This window comes from Thamnophis elegans, chromosome 1 (assembly GCF_009769535.1).
Source record: "Thamnophis elegans isolate rThaEle1 chromosome 1, rThaEle1.pri, whole genome shotgun sequence".
In the NCBI taxonomy this organism is placed as follows: Eukaryota; Metazoa; Chordata; class Lepidosauria; order Squamata; family Colubridae; genus Thamnophis; species Thamnophis elegans.
The window spans coordinates 115503376-115522613 of record NC_045541.1 but is presented as its reverse complement, the minus strand read 5'-3'; the positions used below and the strand labels follow the sequence as shown (position 1 = coordinate 115522613).

The 19238-nt window shown below is 37.9% G+C and overlaps 1 protein-coding gene across 3 annotated transcripts in view; it reads left to right on the top strand.

Moving 5' to 3' along the window:
• Positions 1-17404, top strand: part of TMEM62 (transmembrane protein 62) — a 28787-nt gene extending 11383 nt beyond the window's left edge. For all 3 annotated transcript variants that reach the window (XM_032228909.1, XM_032228891.1, XM_032228901.1), the window contains 9 exons: positions 1931-2055; positions 3056-3178; positions 4276-4431; positions 5923-6082; positions 8124-8237; positions 10596-10680; positions 12162-12266; positions 14099-14217; positions 16830-17404. In XM_032228909.1, the coding sequence (XP_032084800.1) occupies positions 1931-2055; positions 3056-3178; positions 4276-4431; positions 5923-6082; positions 8124-8237; positions 10596-10680; positions 12162-12266; positions 14099-14217; positions 16830-17156 (1314 nt within the window). In that variant the 3' untranslated portion in view covers positions 17157-17404. The remainder of the gene's footprint in view (positions 1-1930; positions 2056-3055; positions 3179-4275; positions 4432-5922; positions 6083-8123; positions 8238-10595; positions 10681-12161; positions 12267-14098; positions 14218-16829) is intronic.
• The last annotated feature ends 1834 nt before the right edge of the window (positions 17405-19238 follow it).

Below are 19238 nucleotides of genomic sequence, written 5' to 3'. Positions count from 1 at the left end.
CAGTGGAAATTTAAGTAGTTTTGCAATCATATAGGTCTCTAGCAAAACACCCATTCCTTATTATTGTTTCTTTGCAACAGACCTCCATTGCATTCATTGCAAAGGGGGGAAAATCCTTACTTTGGGTCACAGAATTATCTTTGAGAACAGCTGGGTTCTACAGGAAGGCCATCTAATTGTCCTAAATTATTAGTTCTCTGTCAAACTCAAGTATTTTCTTCAGAGAATCTGTCAGTGATAATTAGAAAAAGAGTATTAAGCTAATCTGTTGGGATTTTTTGTTAATATGCTATGATGATTCTGCTATAATATGATGAAAATCAATGTGGTATAGAAAATTATTTGGCTGCATTAGAAAGATCAAACACAGTCCACAGTTCTGTCTGTATTCTAAAATATAGATAAAAGGTTTCTGTGAAACAGCCCAGTTGTATATATGCCTTGTCCTTTATTTACTTTAAAATATTAAAAGGATGAGAGCTACTTACAGATCTAAAGATGCCTCAAAATGTAAAAATAAAACATACGTGGTAGCACAATAATACTTAGTTACAAATAACCATAATTCATAAATTAAGGTAGCTAAATAAGTCTCTGCCAAATATATTTTATATTACAGTATAGTATTTTATAGATCTCAGCATCCTTGTTCAGATCTCTATTAAATATGTTTTTGAACAGAAGTAAAGCCTAAGAATTAAGGATAGTTTATTATATTAAATTATATAATGAAAGTATTTTAGCTGTCTATAATGTTTAGCATTATTTTCCATATGCATAAGACTGTAGATTTTGCTTAGAAACTCTTTGAGAATTTTCTATGCTTGATATGCTGACATAGCATTATATAAATAAGTTTTACTTCCCTGTTCCTTGGATTCAGCATAAATTCAATCCCCAAATCAACCTCAGTTCTGATCACCACATCATTGTTTTGGTATATTTTAATGAACTACATTAGAAGATTTTTCCAGTTTCTTCTTTATATATTATCCAGAATCACTTCAAGAGCACTGGGACAGATTCCAAAGCTCTAGTAGTTTGTTTTCATTGAATCACTGAAATTAATACACACACCAATTCGCAACACTGATTTTTTTTATTTGTAATGTTATTCAAAAACGAAAACCACAAGAAACTTTTTGGAGTACATGTAATCTTTTCGGTTATTTACTGTGAGCTTTGTTATTTCACGTGAGCATGTTAGATTTTCTTTTTTTCTTTCCTTTCCCTGCATTCCCTTGATACCTATGTGAGAAATTGTCATTGTACTCCAGCATATACCCCCTGTGTGTGTTTGGGGAATTTAAAAAAAATATCTGTATTATTTTATAAACTGTTAAATGGGAACCATTTGGAGATCTTCTTTATTTTATTAGATTTGTGTGCTGTCCATTTCATCTAGAGGAGCGATACCAAACTCAATTTCTTTGAGGGCTGCATCAGAATTGTGTTTTACCTCGGGAGGGCTGGTGGGACGTGACCAGGGTGTGTGGCCAGCTCAACATCACTCATGTCAAGTGTGCCCATGGTGACCGGAGCACTCTGCCAGCAAAAATGAGCTCCCAAGCTTCGTTTTCACCTGCAACGGCCTCCTGCAACCCTCTGCCAGTGAAAATGGAGCTCAGGAGGACTGTGGGTGAGCTCTGCTTTTGCTAGCAGAGGCACTGTGGGCTGGTCCTTCGCTGTTTCCAGGACAGCCCCACAGGCCAGATCTAAGCATTCCATGGGCTGGATGCGGGCTGCGGGCCTTGAGTTTGACATTCCTGATCTAGATAGAGGCAACTCTGGGTGGCTTACACATATTATTTGTAACTAGGACTTTAAAGATGCTCATGGTTTCCAGTACTAATATTGCGTTTAAAAACTGCATGTATGTGTTGACTGTTTTCAATTTAATATTAAAACTCTTACACTTTTTTCATTTCAGAATAAAATGGAGGAGTTGTCTGCATTAATCTCAAAAAGCCATGAGAGTAACCACACAATTTTGTTTGGTCATTACCCTACTTCATCAATCATCTCTGTATCTCCAGGGGTACGAGAAGCCATGCGGTACTATTTTTTTATTACTTCTGGAAATATATTAATTGTTTACTTTCTTCTTTTTTAAAATTACTCATTCATTTTGTATTAAGGAATAACAAGAAATAATTATTGTTTAAATTACATTGTTAATTGGCTAGAAGCTAATAATTCTAACAATAATAATTCTTCATGTTGCAATGCCCTTTCCTAAGTGAACGAAAGGCATTAAGAAAATCACCTTTCTCTTCTCCTGCTCAGTTTATAGAGACTTATTCAACAGGTTACAAGGCAGTACAGACCAATTTGATATTTCTTTACTATCTTTTGACATAATCTGCTTCATAATTTATAATATTGTTATGTTCTGTGCAATAATGTGCAAAACCTGCCCAGTATTGGGTTATAGGTTTATAGGTTTATTTCATTTATATACCGCCCTATTCCCGGAGGGACTCAGGGCAGCTAACAAACCCAGGGGAGGGGGGTAGTACAGACAAGGCAGACACAACAAGCAGGATACAGAGAAAATTTAAAAACAATCAACAGTCAAACAATTCGAGCGGGGAAGGGAACTCGTCAACCCCAGGCCTGCCGGAACAGCCAGGTTTTAACGGCTTTACGGAAAGCCTGAAGGGAGGTGAGGGTCCGGATCTCCGCGGGGAGTTCGTTCCAAAGAGCCGGAGCAGTATTGACTGCCAGATGAAGCTAGTCCAGCTTGATTTAGTTCAGTCTACACAGAGGGTATTGGTCTCCTCCTCTCAGTTTTATAGTTTTGTTGACACCACTCTTTATTTTCAGCTTTTTAGATAGCAGAGTATGAATTTGGATTCATTTGTAGCTTTGAATTACCCATCTTTTAATTCTGTGGTTTTACTCCTTTCAAAAGTTAAACATAGTTTGTTTTTCTTCTTATTCTTATTATTATAGCTGCTATCTTCCTGTTTTTTTTTTGAGAATTTACAATGGTAAAAGTTCCAAGTAAAGAGATTGTATGCTATGCAGTAATAAAATATTTTGCTTTGATTAGTTTTGCCTTAGTTTATTTGTGTGGGCATTTCCATACATTGGGTGGCCTGATGCCTGTCCTTCATACTCGTCATCCTGATGGGACTTTAGAACTGGAGTTGGGAGACTGGAAGACTAGCAGGAAGTAAGTAAATCTCCAATGCAAAGGTAATATTTATTTCTTTTCTATTTTCTGTCATTTCTCAGTGCCTGGAAGCTATAAGGGTCTGGATAGGGAAGACCAAGCTTCAGCTGAACCCTCAGCAAGACAGAGTGGTTGTGGGTGCAAGGGTCCTCAGGATCCAATTGTTTATCATTTTTAGTTCTGGATGGGGTTGCACTACCCCCGAAAGACTCAGTATGTAAACTGGAGGTTCTTCTAGACTCATGACTCTTGCTTGAAGATCAAGTGGCAATCATGACTAGAGGGGCCTTTGCATAACTTTGTGTTGGGTGCCAGTTGTGCCCTTATCATGGGGGATTGCACATAGTAAATAATGCCCTAATCATCTCTTGGTTGGATTATCGATTATCTACATGGGGCTATCCTTAAAGAGCATTCAGAAGCTGTAGCGAGTGCAGAAAATGCAGCAGCATGCCCAGTTCTATAGGCCTCTAGAGCGGCACATATAACACAGCTATTTCACAAGCTGCATTGGTTACCAGTTTGCTTTTGGGTCCAGTTCAAAGTGTTGGTTATTGCTTTTAAAGCCCTATATTACATGGGTCAAGGGTAACAGAGGAGCCATCTAGCCCCTAAGGGGCTAACTCACTCCATTCAAACCAACAGAAGAGGTCTACTATGGACCCCATCTACTAGGTCAAGTGGGCAGGTCTAAGAGAAGAGTGTTTTTCACTGTGGTCCCTTCTGCACCACTAGCAGGGAAAACTTTCCCACTCTTTTGGCCTTCCAGAAGAGTATTAAAACATGGCTTGGGTAACTAGTTTGAGGCCATGAGGGGAGTGGTCATCACTGGAGATGGCTAACGGGATAAGACAATGTCATCCCTGTACCATCCATCTCTTGGTTCCTGGTTTGTTTATTTTTCATAGTTTTTTTTTTTTAAACCTGCTTTTCTATTTATCTTTTCATGATCTCTAAGCTGTCCAGAGTCACCTAATCAGGAAGATGGGTGGCGTATAAAATTAATAAAATAAGTAAATAAATATCTTAATAATGGGCTTGTATTGTTTAAGATGTTCTTTGTTAATTAAAATATTATTTTAATTGTTGAATATTAGGTATCGGATTCTTGCTTTTGATCACGATCTCTTCAGTTTTGCTGACCTGAAATTTGAAGAATGGCCTGTAGTTCTTATCACCAATCCTAAATCATACCTTTATAGTAGCTATGCTCATGAACCACTGCAGAGAATTCTTCATTCTACCCATATTAGGTAACTTATGTGTTTTGATTAGCAATGATGTGGGAGCAAACCTGCCAGTCATCCTATAGCCAGTTCAATTAATCACTCTTGCAGTTGCTTGCATCACCTTTGCTGCAAAGTCTAAATATATCTCAGCTAACTTTCTCATTGCTTCTGTATTACTTTTTTTAAAAAAATGTAAAAAATAGAGAAAATATAGTGGCTCAATTAGTGTAGGATGTATCGGGAGAAGGAACAGTTAAATCCTTTAATTCCTTGCATGCTGTGAATGATGAAAAAGACTGAGACAAACAAAGAAGTTTCTTCTGCTCTGCTTTGTCAATGCTCTAGGAACCCATCTTTCTTCTGGCAAAATAATGGTAGTTGCTTTGCCTAGCAACAAAATATCTAATTTCGGACAACATACGAAAATCTGGGTTTACACAGCATTTTAAGTAAAAAATAAATTTAGAGTACTTGCAGTCACTTAGTTCTCCCTCTCTTGCACAAAACACACCGCAAAGAGGAGAAATACTTGCATAACTTGAGTCAGAATCTGTTGTTAAGAACATAGATTCCATTGGTGCTTACTTTTGAACTGCAGAGGTTTGAATTGTAAAAGAAAGTGCACTTTAGCAAAAATTTATTTTATTGGAAGGTAGCAGTCTTACAAAGAAGTACTAGCATTTGTATTGTTAATTCAGAAAGGAATACCATAGAAATATGGTTCTTTCTGTACTGTGTGACACTGTCTCAAACAATAATAAAATCTGAAATTATTTTTATCACCTCATTTATCTGTCAGAATGTGCAGGTGATACTAGTGAGCAATGGCTGGAAAAAATCCTGGTGTTATGTTCCCTTGCATTCTTCTTTCACTGTACTGCTATTTCTAACTACATTTTTATTTTACATTGGTTTCCCAAACAATCATTCTACAACTTCTAGCCTTTATTGATCACAGTCAAGACCATAATGAGATAGTAAATTATTATAAATACTTCAGTGAGGGTAATATGTTTTTCTCCTATAGCATTATACTACATACCGTATTTTTCAGAGTATAAGATGCACCAAGGTTTTGAAGAGGCAAATTTTTTTAAAAAAAGTTTTTACATTCTGCAAACCTCCCCCAAAATGGCCCATTTTTCAGGGAAAAGGGGCCCATTTTTTTCTTCAAAAAAAGGGCATGAATACCCCTTAGGAGGCTTGTAGAGTGTTCCGGGGGGGGGGGGCAAAAACGAGCAAAAAATGGCCCATTTTTTGCTCATTTCTGCCCTCCCCATCCCCCAGGAGCTCTCTGAAAGCTTCCTAGAGGCTCTGCACGGCCATTTTGGTGAAGGGGCAGGGTTTCAGGAGGCAAAAAAAATGTATTCAGTGTATAAGACACACCAAATTTTCAGTCTCTTTTTTGAGGGAAAAAGGAACGTTTTATACTCCAAAAAATACGCTATATAGTGGCTTTTAATTTAAGCATATGTGTGATACCATTAATAAGTCCCACTATATTCTTGTACTTAGAATTTTGGCCTTCTCTCCTTCTCCTATCAAATTTGTCAAGATCATGATTGATGACATTTATCTTGGAGATGCTATTCAGGTGTCTGGACCACTCTATGTCCTGAAATGGTCCCCCCAAAACTACAGTCACGGATTTCATCAGATAGCTGTAACTGTTGCAGTGAGTTTTTTGCTATTATTCATCATTCTATCATATGTTTGGCAGAAAAAATGCATTTGGCAGAATTTCTTTTCTATGATTATTCAATAGGTAACCTTGGGGATATTGCTGTCTTCCAGCCTTTCTAAGTAGGAGCAGTAGATGTAGTAAAAGAATAGGTATGTTTCAACAACATGGTATTTATAGACACCAATATATCCACGGATGTTTCTAAACACTCATCAGGGTCCATAGCCAAGTTCATTTTTAAAAAAATATTGTAATATCAAAAATTAAATGGGAAGCTAGCATGCTGCAAAGCAAACCTCAAACAGAATACTTTGTTTCCAAAATATAAATATCATCAGTATATTGCAGAGCTTTCTCAGAACTGGGTATTGCAAAAAAGGAGGAGGAAGGGAGAGGAGGAGGAGATTCATGTAGGAAGATGATAGCAGCCTCTCACTAGCAGTAGTCCTTAAACTTACAAACCATTTAATAGGGCTTTTCAGCACACCCTAAGCAGTTTATAAATGTCAGTATATTGCCCCCAACAATCTGGGTCTTATTTTACTGACATCAGAAGGATGAAGGGCTGAGTCAACCTTCAGCTGGTCAGGATCAAACTCCAGGAATTGGGCAGAGTTAACCTGCAATAGCTGCATTCTAATCACTGTGCCACCATGGCTCCTTCTGGTAAATGGATATTTTCTGACTGGGCAAGCCACCTTAGCAGGCATTTTATGTTAATACCTTCAATGTCCTTTCAAATGATTCTACTACCCCAAACAGTTGGGGAACCTGCCATTCTGGAAAAGAATGAGAAAGAAAATGTAAACAATGACTGGCATTGTCTCAAACTTTCCTGACACTTAGAACAATTAATCAGTGGAAAAACTTGCCTCCAGAAGTTGTAAATGCTGCAACACTGGATATTTTAAAGAAGATGTTGGATAATCATTTGTCTGAAGTAGTATAGGGTATCATGCCTAAGCAGGAGGTTGGATTAGAAGACCTCCAAGGTCTCTTCCAACTCTGTTATTCTATTCTATTCTAATTACTGGCAGCACAGTTAAACAGTGAAACATAGAATGGAGCAACCATTCAATGATATGGCCAAAATTAAATGCTACGGTAAGGACTAAGAGAAAATATTTAAACAACGAATAACAAGAACCTTAAGTATACAAGTCTGCCATTACAATATACCTTAGTTGTCACCAGGGACACAGTGGCTCAGTGGCTAAGATGCTGAGCTTGTCGATCAGAAGGTTGGCAGTTCAACGGTTCAAATTCCTAGCTCCACGTAACAGAGTGAGCTCCTGTTACATGTCCCAGCTTCTGCCAACCTAGCAGTTTGAAAGCACATAAAAAATGCAAGTAGAAAAATAGGGACCACTTTGGTGGGAAGGTAACAGCCCTCCATGCACCTTTGGTGTTTAGTCATTCCGGCCACATGACCATGGAGATGTCTTTGGATAGCACTGTCTCTTTGGCTTAGAAACGGAGATGGGCACTGCCCCTAGAGCCGGAAACAACTAGCACGCATGTGTGGGGGAACTTTTACCTTTACCTAGTAAACTGGATACTTTATTAATAGTTATTAGTTGCTTTCCTATAATGCCATATTGTGTCAGAGAACAGAAGTGCAAGAATTGAATGGAGGCATGTAGAAATTTGGAGGACGGGGTGTTACTAAGATAAGGAATTTTAGAAAAAATGTAGTGTAGAAAATCCAATTGTTTTCAAAAGAAGTAAGGTAGGCTGATTATTGGAAGAGAGGGAGGTGCTGAGAAGATTGGCAGGTATGTCATAGGACACAGGACCATCAAAGACTGTATGAGTTTATGGGAATAAGAGAAGGCACTGCTAGAATAGCGGGTCGGTGGGCTAATTAATAGCAGATCTATGGGAAGATGAGGACTGGAAACCTGATTTGTACAAAATGGCAGACTGATCTAATAGAAATCTCCGCTTTGGGTGGGGATACATGGGAGGGGGGCTAAAAAATGGAGCATAGTCCTGAAAAGTTCATTAATCCTTGTTTTGGTCCTGTTTTTAGGATATCAGTGGTAGAAGTGCCACTCAGTTTCATACATTTGCTATGGAGGAAAACCTTTCTCTTAAATTTGGTTTTTTGGCATCTTGGCTGCTTCTTACTGACCACTATATATGGGTGAGTATTCTTTCAGATAGGAGGGAACAATGGATGGATGGATATAAAGGTTGTCCTTGATTTACAACCAATTGTTTAGTGACCATTGAAAGTTACAACAGCATTGATAAAAATGACTTACAACCAGTGCTGGGTTTCAAACTTTTTTAGAACCTCTTCTGTAGGTGTGGGCTGCTTTATGGGAGTGGCTTGCCGGCCATGTGACTGGGTGGGAGTGGCTTGCCAGCCATGTGACCGGGTGGGAGTGGCTTGCTGGCCATGTGAATGGGTGGGAGTGGCTTGCCGGCCATGTGACCGAGTGGGAGTGCTATTGCCTGCAAGCGGCAACGGAACGGGCAGGGGAAGTGAGCGAGAGGGCGGGGCAGGTGCTCCGCGATGAACCTCTTCTAACCGGTTTGGTAGATTTCTAGAACCTCTTCTACTGAAGAGGTTAGAACTGGCAGAAACCCACCCCTGCTTACAACTGATCCTCACATTTACAATTGTTGCAGCATCCCCACGATCATATGATCAAAATTTAGACACTTGGTAACCTGCTTATGACAGTTGTAGCATTCTGGAGTCATCTGATTGCCATTTCCAATCTTCCCATCCTGCTTTCTGCAAGCAAAGTCAATGAGGGAAACCAGATTTGCTTAATGACTACATGATTCACTTAATGACTACAGTGATTTGCTTAACAATTGGTCATGAAATTGGGCACAACTCACTTAACCCCCTTGCTTAGCAATAGAAACTCTAGTCCTGATTATGGCCTTAAGTTGAGGACTACCTTATATAGACATTATTAATGAACTTTCGAATTGCACACTTGCTAATACAAACTGATCTGTCTGCACCCAGAAGTCGGGAAAAGATGGGCAGGTTGTTTGTATTGGCAAAATATATATGTGGTGCATTTGAAACAAGCTTCCTCTCACCTTCTCCTACCCCTGGGACCCTCTAGGGTGGAGTTGTGAACAGGCACAGCGCAGATCTCACCCCACATAAGTAGCAGCGTTGCAGCAAAAGCTGATGGGTCCAGTGAAGTCTGAGCAGCAATGGGAAAAAGTGTGAAAGGAAGTTGGGAGAAGGCAGGTGTAATAGAATTTATTTATTTATTTGTAAAAGTTATTGGCTTCCCTTCTTACTTCAAGGTAACTGTGGAAGGCTTACAACCATAAAAGATAAAAAGTACATAAATTAAAAACATAAATAAAAGTCAACTACTACAGTGGAATTAAAAGATGAGGGTAGGTGTAGTATGAGGGAGGAGATAGGATGTGTTGTTAATAGAGCAACTACCTGCACTGTGCTGTTTCCCCATTGGGGCCCCAAACTAATTGGCAGAGCTTAGTCTTGTACGAAAAGTAAGGAGGGTTGGGGCTGACCTCTCTCTGGGAGGCAAGATGTTCCAGAGGGCAGATGCAACAACAGAGAAAGCCCTTTTCCTGGTCACCACCAGCTAGAATACTTAGGCCAATGGAGACGGCAGCATGCCTTCTCTACCGACACAGGTTGGGGGGTGGGGGAATCCCAGTGGTGACCACCAGTACCTTCAATTACATCCGGTACCAGACTGGCATTCATGGAAATCCTTGTTTATTACTTATTGTATAAAAATTTACTTATTGTACACCATCCAACGTTACCTTGTTTAAGATGGGCAGCCATATAAATCTATACATTGATAAATGATGAATGGATGGATGGATGGATGATAGATAGATAGATCTGGTAGATAAACATTATTATCTTTTGGCTGCAACGTTTAGTAGAAAATGTGGTGGACTGTGCTGTGATGGTTGTATCTCTGTATACTTGGATGATCCTGTTACTTTTGGAGCTGCACTGGCTGCTGATTGGCTTCTGTATGCAACCCAAGGTGCTGGTTGTGCCTGTGAGGCCCTACGTTGCTCTGGAACAGGTTATCAGAAAGCCTGCCCTCTATGAGATCATCGGTGGTCTCTGAGTTTGGTTGTTTCCTTGCAGAGTTTACATTACCCAACTAGGTAACTTCATCAGTGCAAGTGAGTGTGGGGTTTGCTCTTGGTTTAGATACAGTGGTCTGCCCTGCCATTTTTGGTGGTGGTTTTCTTGGAAGTTTCTTGATTAGCGTATTGTTTCCTGTTTGATTGTCTGGTGGCAGTTCCTGCTTACAGTATATCGGGTTTTGACAGCAGGTTGCCTTCTGGTCTTTTTGTTTCCTTCCTAACCTTTTTTTATTGTCTCTAGGAAATTCTTTGTAGTACAGGAGAGAAGTAGCTTCCGTTCATATATTTATTAATAATAGAAAAAGTTAGTTAATAGTACTGTAGCTGACCTTTTTCTTTTTTCATTTTCAAAATATATCATACCGCTTTTGACTTTTTTTTCCAGGTACGAACACTCTTTGTATTGACAATTATATTTCAAGTTGCTTTGCTGATTTTTTTCCGGTTTCGAGCAAAACCTAAATTTAAAAGTAAGAGCAATTTTGCTGATCTTTTTTCCTTTCGTCCCCTCTCCATTTCATTTTTCTTCTTTCAAGCCTAATGACATGTTGAAAATAAATTATGGAAGAGGATCTCAGTTCTCTCAGTAATTATCCAGATTAAGTCTCTGAAGACTGAACAGAATGAACCTAATGTTAACCATCATGGAAAACCCCAGCAAAAGAAAGATATAGCTTAGTAACAGGCCAGATTCAACTGGAGGCTGCAGAGAAAAATATTACAAAGAAAAATTCACACTCCTACTCAGAGAGATAGTTGACCTGCTCCCCTGATCATTTGTCCCAGAGTGGAGAGTATGCAGCCTGCCCTATGTTTCACAGGGAAACATGCACACAAACACAGTCAAGCAGTCCTGGCAAGAGAGCAGAAACACAAAGAGACACAACATGTTATTTTGTTACATAGAAGAAAACATAGTCCCTTCTGTATTTGGCCACTGCTGATAAAGAATTCCAGAAGCCATGCTCAACATACTTGTCATACTGTGTTTTTTATACATGAATGAAATGCTTTAAACAACTTTCCAAATGAACTTCTATTTGGAACTCTCACTTGTCTTAGTTGTCATTGAGGATCTTTTAATTTGCCTAGAGCTGATTATAATATCAGTAATGATGGCAGTAACATTGGTGTACACGGTTTAAATGAAACTATTTTTTTTAAATTGTTCCATGCCTATGTCAGTCCCTACATTGTCCCAAATATGGAAGATAGATATTGATTATAAGCTGTACTCAGCTAGCCTCCTTTGTACTTCCAGAATTTTGCTCCTGCAAAATTTGGACAACATGATGATGGGAAAAACATCAGCAGGTCATTTGTGACTCTTTCATAGCTACAAGATTCTGTCACACAGGCTGATGTTTTCTAATAAGAATATTATTAGAAAACTGATGACACCATTTGAATTGGGCTAATTTTTAATCACACAATTCTAATATCAGAATAGTTCATTTTAAAATATTCGGATAAATATTAGGATTTCTCTTATTTTTATTTGTGACATGTTTGTGGTATTCACATCTAAATATTTAAAAACCTAAGGGGGGTGGGGCAGTTGTATTGTACATCTTGAATTATTTGGACAAATACATTTAGGACATATTTTATTCTTACAATTTGTCACATTTCTATATACTTTTCCTTTAGGAATTCAAAGCAATGTATGTTGCACTGCTCTAATTTTTCCTCACAATAATCTGTAAGGTTAACTGAATTGAGAGTGATTGCTCCAAAATCACTTGAATAACTTTTGTGGCTAAGAATAGACATAAACCAGATTGTCTCTAATTCTAGTCCAATACTGTACTTTCTAGAACAAGTGGAACACTGGTTCTAATCCAACTTTTCACTAGCTGTTGTTGATATGTCACTTTCTAAAATTGTGGCCTGGTATGTTTTCAGCAGTAGCAAGCAATAATTTAGAACTGAGATTATGTTACTGTTTCAGAACCTCCGGGTGTGGCAGTACGAACCTCTTTTTCTCTTCATGTCCTGAGCAAAATAGATTTATTCTTCTACTCGTTTCTGGTGCTGAATTTATATACTGTTCTAGGTAAGTGCAAAGAATGTGAAAAGCAGTTTATTAATTTCTAAAGACTTTATTGCAAAACATTTTAATAGGGTTCTAAATGAAAAAATAATGAATTCTTACAAATGTAACCATTTGAACCATGTATTGGCATAATTTAGATTTTTAAAAACCCAAACATTTCATAGATTTTTTTAAAAACAGGAAAATCTTCTAGTAGAGCTCACCTTCTGATAATTTCATGGACACATAACGTACAGTAGTCCTTGACTTACGACCAGAATTGAGCCCAAAATTTCTGTTGCTAAACGAGGCAGTTGTTCAGAGTTTTGCCCCATTTTACAACTTTCTTGCCACTGTTCTTAAGTGAATCACTGCAGCTGTTAAGTTAGTGACACCGTTGTGAAGTGAATCTGGCTTCCCTATTGACTTTGCGTGTCAGAAGGTCGCAAAACTTGATCACTCTGGGACGCTGCAACAGTCATAAATATGAGTCAGTTGCCAAGGGTCTGGATTTTGATCACGTGACTATTAGAATGCTGCAATGGTCATAAGTGGGAAAAACGGTTATAAATCACTTTTTCCAGCACTGTTGTAACTTTGAACTATCACAAAAGGAACTGTTGTAAGTCGAGCTGCAGAGTATGGATAATAGATGGTTTTCTTGATTGCAGTATAAGAACAGTTTACTCCTGCCCTTTTCCAGGATAGTTTTTCAGCTTCTCAGTCTAGCTTATAGTCCTGTAATTTTCTGAAAGCCCTCTATTCAAGATCTAACTTGACTTGTTATTATGCGTAACTGATACGTATGAGATGATTTATTAGGCAGTACATACCAAGAAGATGAAATGGTGAGCTTTGTATGCAGTAGCTGCCAAGGATTCCTGTGTATAGGATTATTGAGAAGCATACACAGATACTCCTGTACTTATGACTATTAATTTAATGACCATTTGAAGACATGACAATGCTAAAAAGTGACTGATGACTACTCATCACACTTACAACCATTGCAGCTTCTCTGCAGTCACTTGATTTGCTTAATGACCACAGTGATCTGCTTAATAACCATGACAACAAATTCATAAAATTGCATACAACTCACTCAACAATCATATTGCTTAACTTTGGTCCCAATTGTGATCATAAATTGAGGACTGTTCTCTTTGCATTGATAAAAAGGCAGCATTCTTGCTCAAAACTAAGATGTTTCTAATAATTTTGCTCAACTCTTCACTGTTTATATTTTCCAATATTACTGTTTGCTGCTTATGATGCAGCTTTTAATGTACTGCATCTCTGTTTTTTATAGATTTGGCCACTGAGTCCATGACAGAAGTAATGGCCAAATCCACATTTCTTAATCATATCTACTTATTGAAACCCAGCATCTCTTTAAAATGTGTATTATGAGAGTAAAAGTTATATTTTAAAGTATTTGTACTTGTATATTGTATATTGTAAACTTTGTGATTTTGCTTACGAAATGTAAAAAATAATAACATATAAAAAAATTTCAAATCCTTTATGTCTAATTTTAAAAATCTTACTCACTAAATTCACACATCACAATAATCACAATAATGTGGTTGGTTTGGTTCTGATTTAATTTGTTGAACAAACCATTCCCATTGGGATTTTAAAACCATAGTGTATAATATTGTGACCAAGGCATAGTTTGATGTGTGAATTAATTAACTGAATAGATTATACTGATCAAATGGCATTATTTACAAGAGTTTGTTACCTACATGGATCTTTTTGTCCTAGTGATTATTAGCAAGGATTTCAAACTGGAAAAATACTTGTTTAACACTGTGGATATCCTTAATATAATACCATTTTTTCCCTATCAGGACCCTGGTTCATTGGTGAGCTTATAGAAGGTCATGTGGGCATCTGCTTTTCTTTTGGGTTAATTGTTAATGGCCAGTTCTTTGAAGGCAGCTCAACCTTCCTTGTTGGAATTTTACAGGTAGGACTCTCAGCATAGTTTTTGATAACAATCTTCTGACCCCCCCCCCCCCAATAGTTAAATATGTTACAACATTTTTTTAAAAAAAAAACTTAGAGGCAGCATTGTTTGTTAATATGATTATAACAAGCTTCACTAGTACATTTAGTGGACTTAGATGTATACAATTTCTTCAGAACAAATTTAACTTTCCATGGAATTGTTAATTCCATAGCATAATGTTGGAGTAGGTATGTATTTGTTTAGAGCTTATGTCTCCCTCCCTTTTCTGCCTTTTGACAGTAAGACTTCCATGGCGCTTATTTATTATAACATTTTATTTATTTACAAAAAAAATCACACAAAAACCGTAATGACAAACACAAGAACTAAGACCTATATTATAAATATTTGTAGCAGGAAAGCCAAGTATTAGGCAAAATAACATTTTGACAATTCACCAATAGCTAAAAGAAGGAGCCAATAAGCCTACTAAGGAAGGCCACTGTAGTAAGTCTTGCTAGTTCTATCGAAATATTCTTTCCTGTGTTCCTGCTAACCCACTTGTGGATGCAAATGACAGTCCCATTTTAGTAAAAGGCAGGGCAAGTGTAAATGGCCAAGCATACTACAAAGGAAGGGGAAGAAAACTTTGTCAAGGGGGCAGGAGAAATGGCAACCATTTAGGGCCCCAAACCTCCAGGCTGTGCTTCTTGAAAGGAGACACACTTTCAAATAATTGGGCCCCAGTCCTTATAGGATTTTATAATCTCCTGCACTTCAAGACCTATCCACAGATCCGTACTGAAGTTCAGGTAAGGCAATAAATAAATGTGAAACGCAACGGGCCTGATTGTTGCAGCTTTACACAAGATGATATTTTGAACATTTGTCAGAGCAGTTCCACAGAGAGCATCTTATGGACATCTACCTCAATAGATAGATTTGCTTGAGGATTGATCTGCTTTTTCCATTTTATCTCATGAAGATCTGTTGATACTGCTAAAGTTCTATTTTGAAATTGTATTTACATACACTATATTGCCAAACGTATTTGCTCACCCATCCAAATAATCAGAATCAAGTATTCCAATCACTTCCATGGCCACAGGTGTATAAAATCAAGTACCTAGGCATGCTAATGGAACTGTGATAGTGGAACTGTGATAGGATGCAACCTGTGCAACAAATCCAGTCTTGAAATTTCCTCACTCCTAAATATTCCACAGTCAACTGTTAGCTGTATTATAAGAACATGGAAGTATTTGGGAACAACAGCAACTCAGCCATGAAGTAGTAGGTCACGTAAACTCGTCCAACATCAGTGTGTGACCTCACAAATGCGCTTCTGGAAGAATGGTCAAAAATCCCCATCAACACACTCCTGAACTTTGTGGACAGCCTTCCCAGAAGAGTTGAAGCTGTTATAGCTGCAAAGGGTGGACCGATGTCATATTGAACCCTATGGATTAGGAATGGAATGTCACTTACAGTAAGTTCATATGCGAGTAAAGGCAGGTGAGCGAATACTTTTGGCAATATAGCGTATATTAAGCCAACTTTCTGTATTTTCCCAATGGAGAAACCTTTTGTAATTGCAGTTTTTATTTAACTTGGGGACAGCCATAACCTCATTGCTTTTGTTAAAAGTTAATTGTAGGTCATTTTGATGGATCCTTGGTACTGAGCTTGGTTGTTTTCTTGCAGATGTTTCATTACCCAAACAAGGAAACATCATAGGAAGATGCTATCTAGTTTAGATAATGAAACGTCAGCAAGAAAACAACCAAGCTCAGAAAGCACCAAGGACCCCTCATTTCAATTCTGAGTTACAAATATTCTCCTTTATTGGTTTATGTCATCTCCACCCCACCAGCCAAACTCAGCAACTTTAAGATATTGAGGACTTCAACTCCCAGAATTGAAGTCCACAGCCACATATCTTAAATTAGTCAAATTTGAAAAAAACTGATGTAGGCTAGTTTCCTGCCATGGACCCACAGTACCCTCTACATGTTTGTAGTGATCAACAGAAATTCCTGCTGAGAAATATGAATGAGCTTCTCTTTCACAAGTATGTTTAATTCCCCACTATTTGACAATAAATTCATCAATTCTTTTTTTAATATGTAATCTATGGTTTTCAGAGTGTGCTAAATCCACAAGTGTTCTCCCACTGAAATGTGTAACATATATTGTTTCTAAATATGTGAAGGTATAATTTTTAAAAAATGGATGCTTTTCAGCTTATTGTAAGATTCTGAAGTGTACAAACCTGAAAGATAAAGTTTAAGTAGGGCAATGTTTTAAAAGTGTTCCAGGAAGAAAGTGGCTATTTGTTGTCACGTTTGCTAATTTTCTTAGTCACCAGCTTAGTTACAGCTTAGTTAGTATAGCTAGATGAAACCTTGCTATAGGAGGCTGAGATCTTGTCATCATGCAAGGAAGACCAGACAGGGAACATGGCCAGATGAGCTAATACTACTTTATTGTAAAGTTACAGATTGTTATTCTTATACCATTATAGATCTACAATATGTGCATTTTATTTATGGCTTCATGTGCTTAGTGTTCAGAGTAATTCTATGTATTCATATTCCTGCATGTGCTCAAAGGATGTTTTTGTTTGATAGGTGTTATTTTTCAACCTACCACTGATGGCGTACACATGTTGGTGCCTGTTGCTGCGTTGCCAAGGCCAGTGTTTTCGTTCTCATCTGTATCTTATCAAACCATATTGGACTGTGCCCATCCATTTAATCATGTTACTTCTATTTTTCTGGCAAGTCTTTTCCTGTTACTTCTTACTGAAGACATATGGAATTCTTTCTTTTTTTCTCTCTCCAATGAGAACCTGGGTTGCTGCACTAACCCTCTTCCTGGTCTACAGAATTTGGGCAATGGAATCTATTTTGCTGAGAACCTTTACTGTAGATATGAAGAACTACCAAACTTCCTGATGCTTCCTTTTTTCAGGAGCCTGAAGTATACATTCACTTAAACTGTTAAGTGATAAATCTGTGAACTACTTCTAGTTTGTATGTCTTATGTTCTGATTGCATAGGCAATTGATTATGAAGGTCAGGATTACCATGAAACCCCTTCTGTGCTGCTCTGTAATAAAACTTTTAGAAAAAAGTGACACTATTTGCCTCAGGAAATGCTTTATTATATTTATATTAATACTGTTTTTGACATACTGTTTTAATGCTAGACAAAATATATGGACTATTGTAATGTTTTGTTAATTGTTTCTACTTTTGTGTGTTTCTTTATCAGATGATTTACCTAAAAATGGGATATTTGCCCTTTGCTGAATAGTAATTGACTCAGCCCTAATTAAAGGCCTGTTAAGTCATGTCAATCACCTTTGCCCACTTTCCTTTTCAAACCCAGTCCTTTCCCCAACTCCAGCCTCCATTTTTCAAAAATGTTTTTCAAACTATCCTGGGTTTTAACAAAAGTTCTATAGTCTTTATGTATATTGTACTGTAACAGATTTCATGAGAAGAAAAAATGATATAATTCCTTTGGATATTATTTATAACAATTTCTGAATTGTTAATATGATGCCCAAATGATTGCAATAGACTCATAATCAGAGTTAATGAAAGGCATTGCCTTTGCTTCAGGAAGTACCTCACTACTTCCTATCTGTCTTCAGAGTCAGAGTATGCTGTGCAAACCTGGCCATGTGGCTTATAAACTGAATTAAAATCAAACTTTTATTTTGATTTAGCCTATTGTGTGAACCTTAACAAATAGTGTTTTGTTTTTCAAATAATTAATGTTTAAGCAAACCATACATGTAAAGCCCATGGTTTAATATATGAATTCAGATGAAAATGTTTATGCCTTCTGCATGCTTGCATATGGACGATAGCTTTATGTCAAATTCCTGGTGGTTTCCTCTAGTAATTTCAGGTAGGTAGGATCCACTGAAATGCACACAATTTCTTGCAAAGCTTTCTGGATTATTGCCAATATTAATGTTGCATATGTACAGTGGGGCAAAAAAGTATTTAGTCAGCCACCAATTGCGCAAGTTCTCCCACTTAAAAAGATCAGAGAGGCCTGTAATTGACATCATAGGTAGACCTCAACTATGAGAGACAAAATGAGAAAACAAATCCAGACAATCACATTGTCCGATTTGGAAATAATTTTTTTGCAAATTATGGTGGAAAATAAGTATTTGGTCACCTACAAACAAGCAAGATTTCTGGCTCTCACAGATCTGTAACTACTTCTTTAAGAGGCTCCTCTGTCCTCCACTCATTACCTGTATTAATGGCACGTGGTTGAACTTGTTAGCATTATAAAAGACACCTGTCCACAACCTCAAACAGTCACACTCCAAACTCCACTGTGGTGAAGACAAAAGAGCTGTCGAAGGACACCAGAAACAAAATTGTATACCTGCACCAGGCTGGGAAGACTGAATCTGCAATAGGCAAGCAGCTTGGTGTGAAGAAATCAACTGTGGGAGCAATAATTAGAAAATGGAAGACATACAAGACCACTGATAATCTCCCTCGATCTGGGGCTCCATGCAAGATCTCACCCTGTGGGGTCAAAATGATCACAAGAACGGTGAGCAAAAATCCCAGAACCACACGGGGGGACCTAGTGAATGACCTGCAGAGAGCTGGGAACAACGTAACAAAGGCTACCATCACTAACACACTACGCCTCCAGGAACTCGGATCCTACAGTGCCAGACGTGTCCCCCTGCTTAAGCCAGTACATGTCCGGGCCCGTCTGAAGTTTGCTAGAGAGCATTTGGATGATCCAGAAGAGGATTGGGAGAATATCATATGGTCAGATGAAACCAAAATAGAACTGTTTGGTAGAAATACAACTCATCATGTTTGGAGGAGAGAGAATGCTGAGTTGCATCCAAAGAACACCATACCTACTGTGAAGCACGGGGATGGCAACATCATTCTTTGGGGCTGTTTCTCTGCAAAGGGACCAGGACAACTGATCCATGTACAGGAAAGAATGAATGGGCCATGTATCGTGAGATTTTGAGTGCAAAC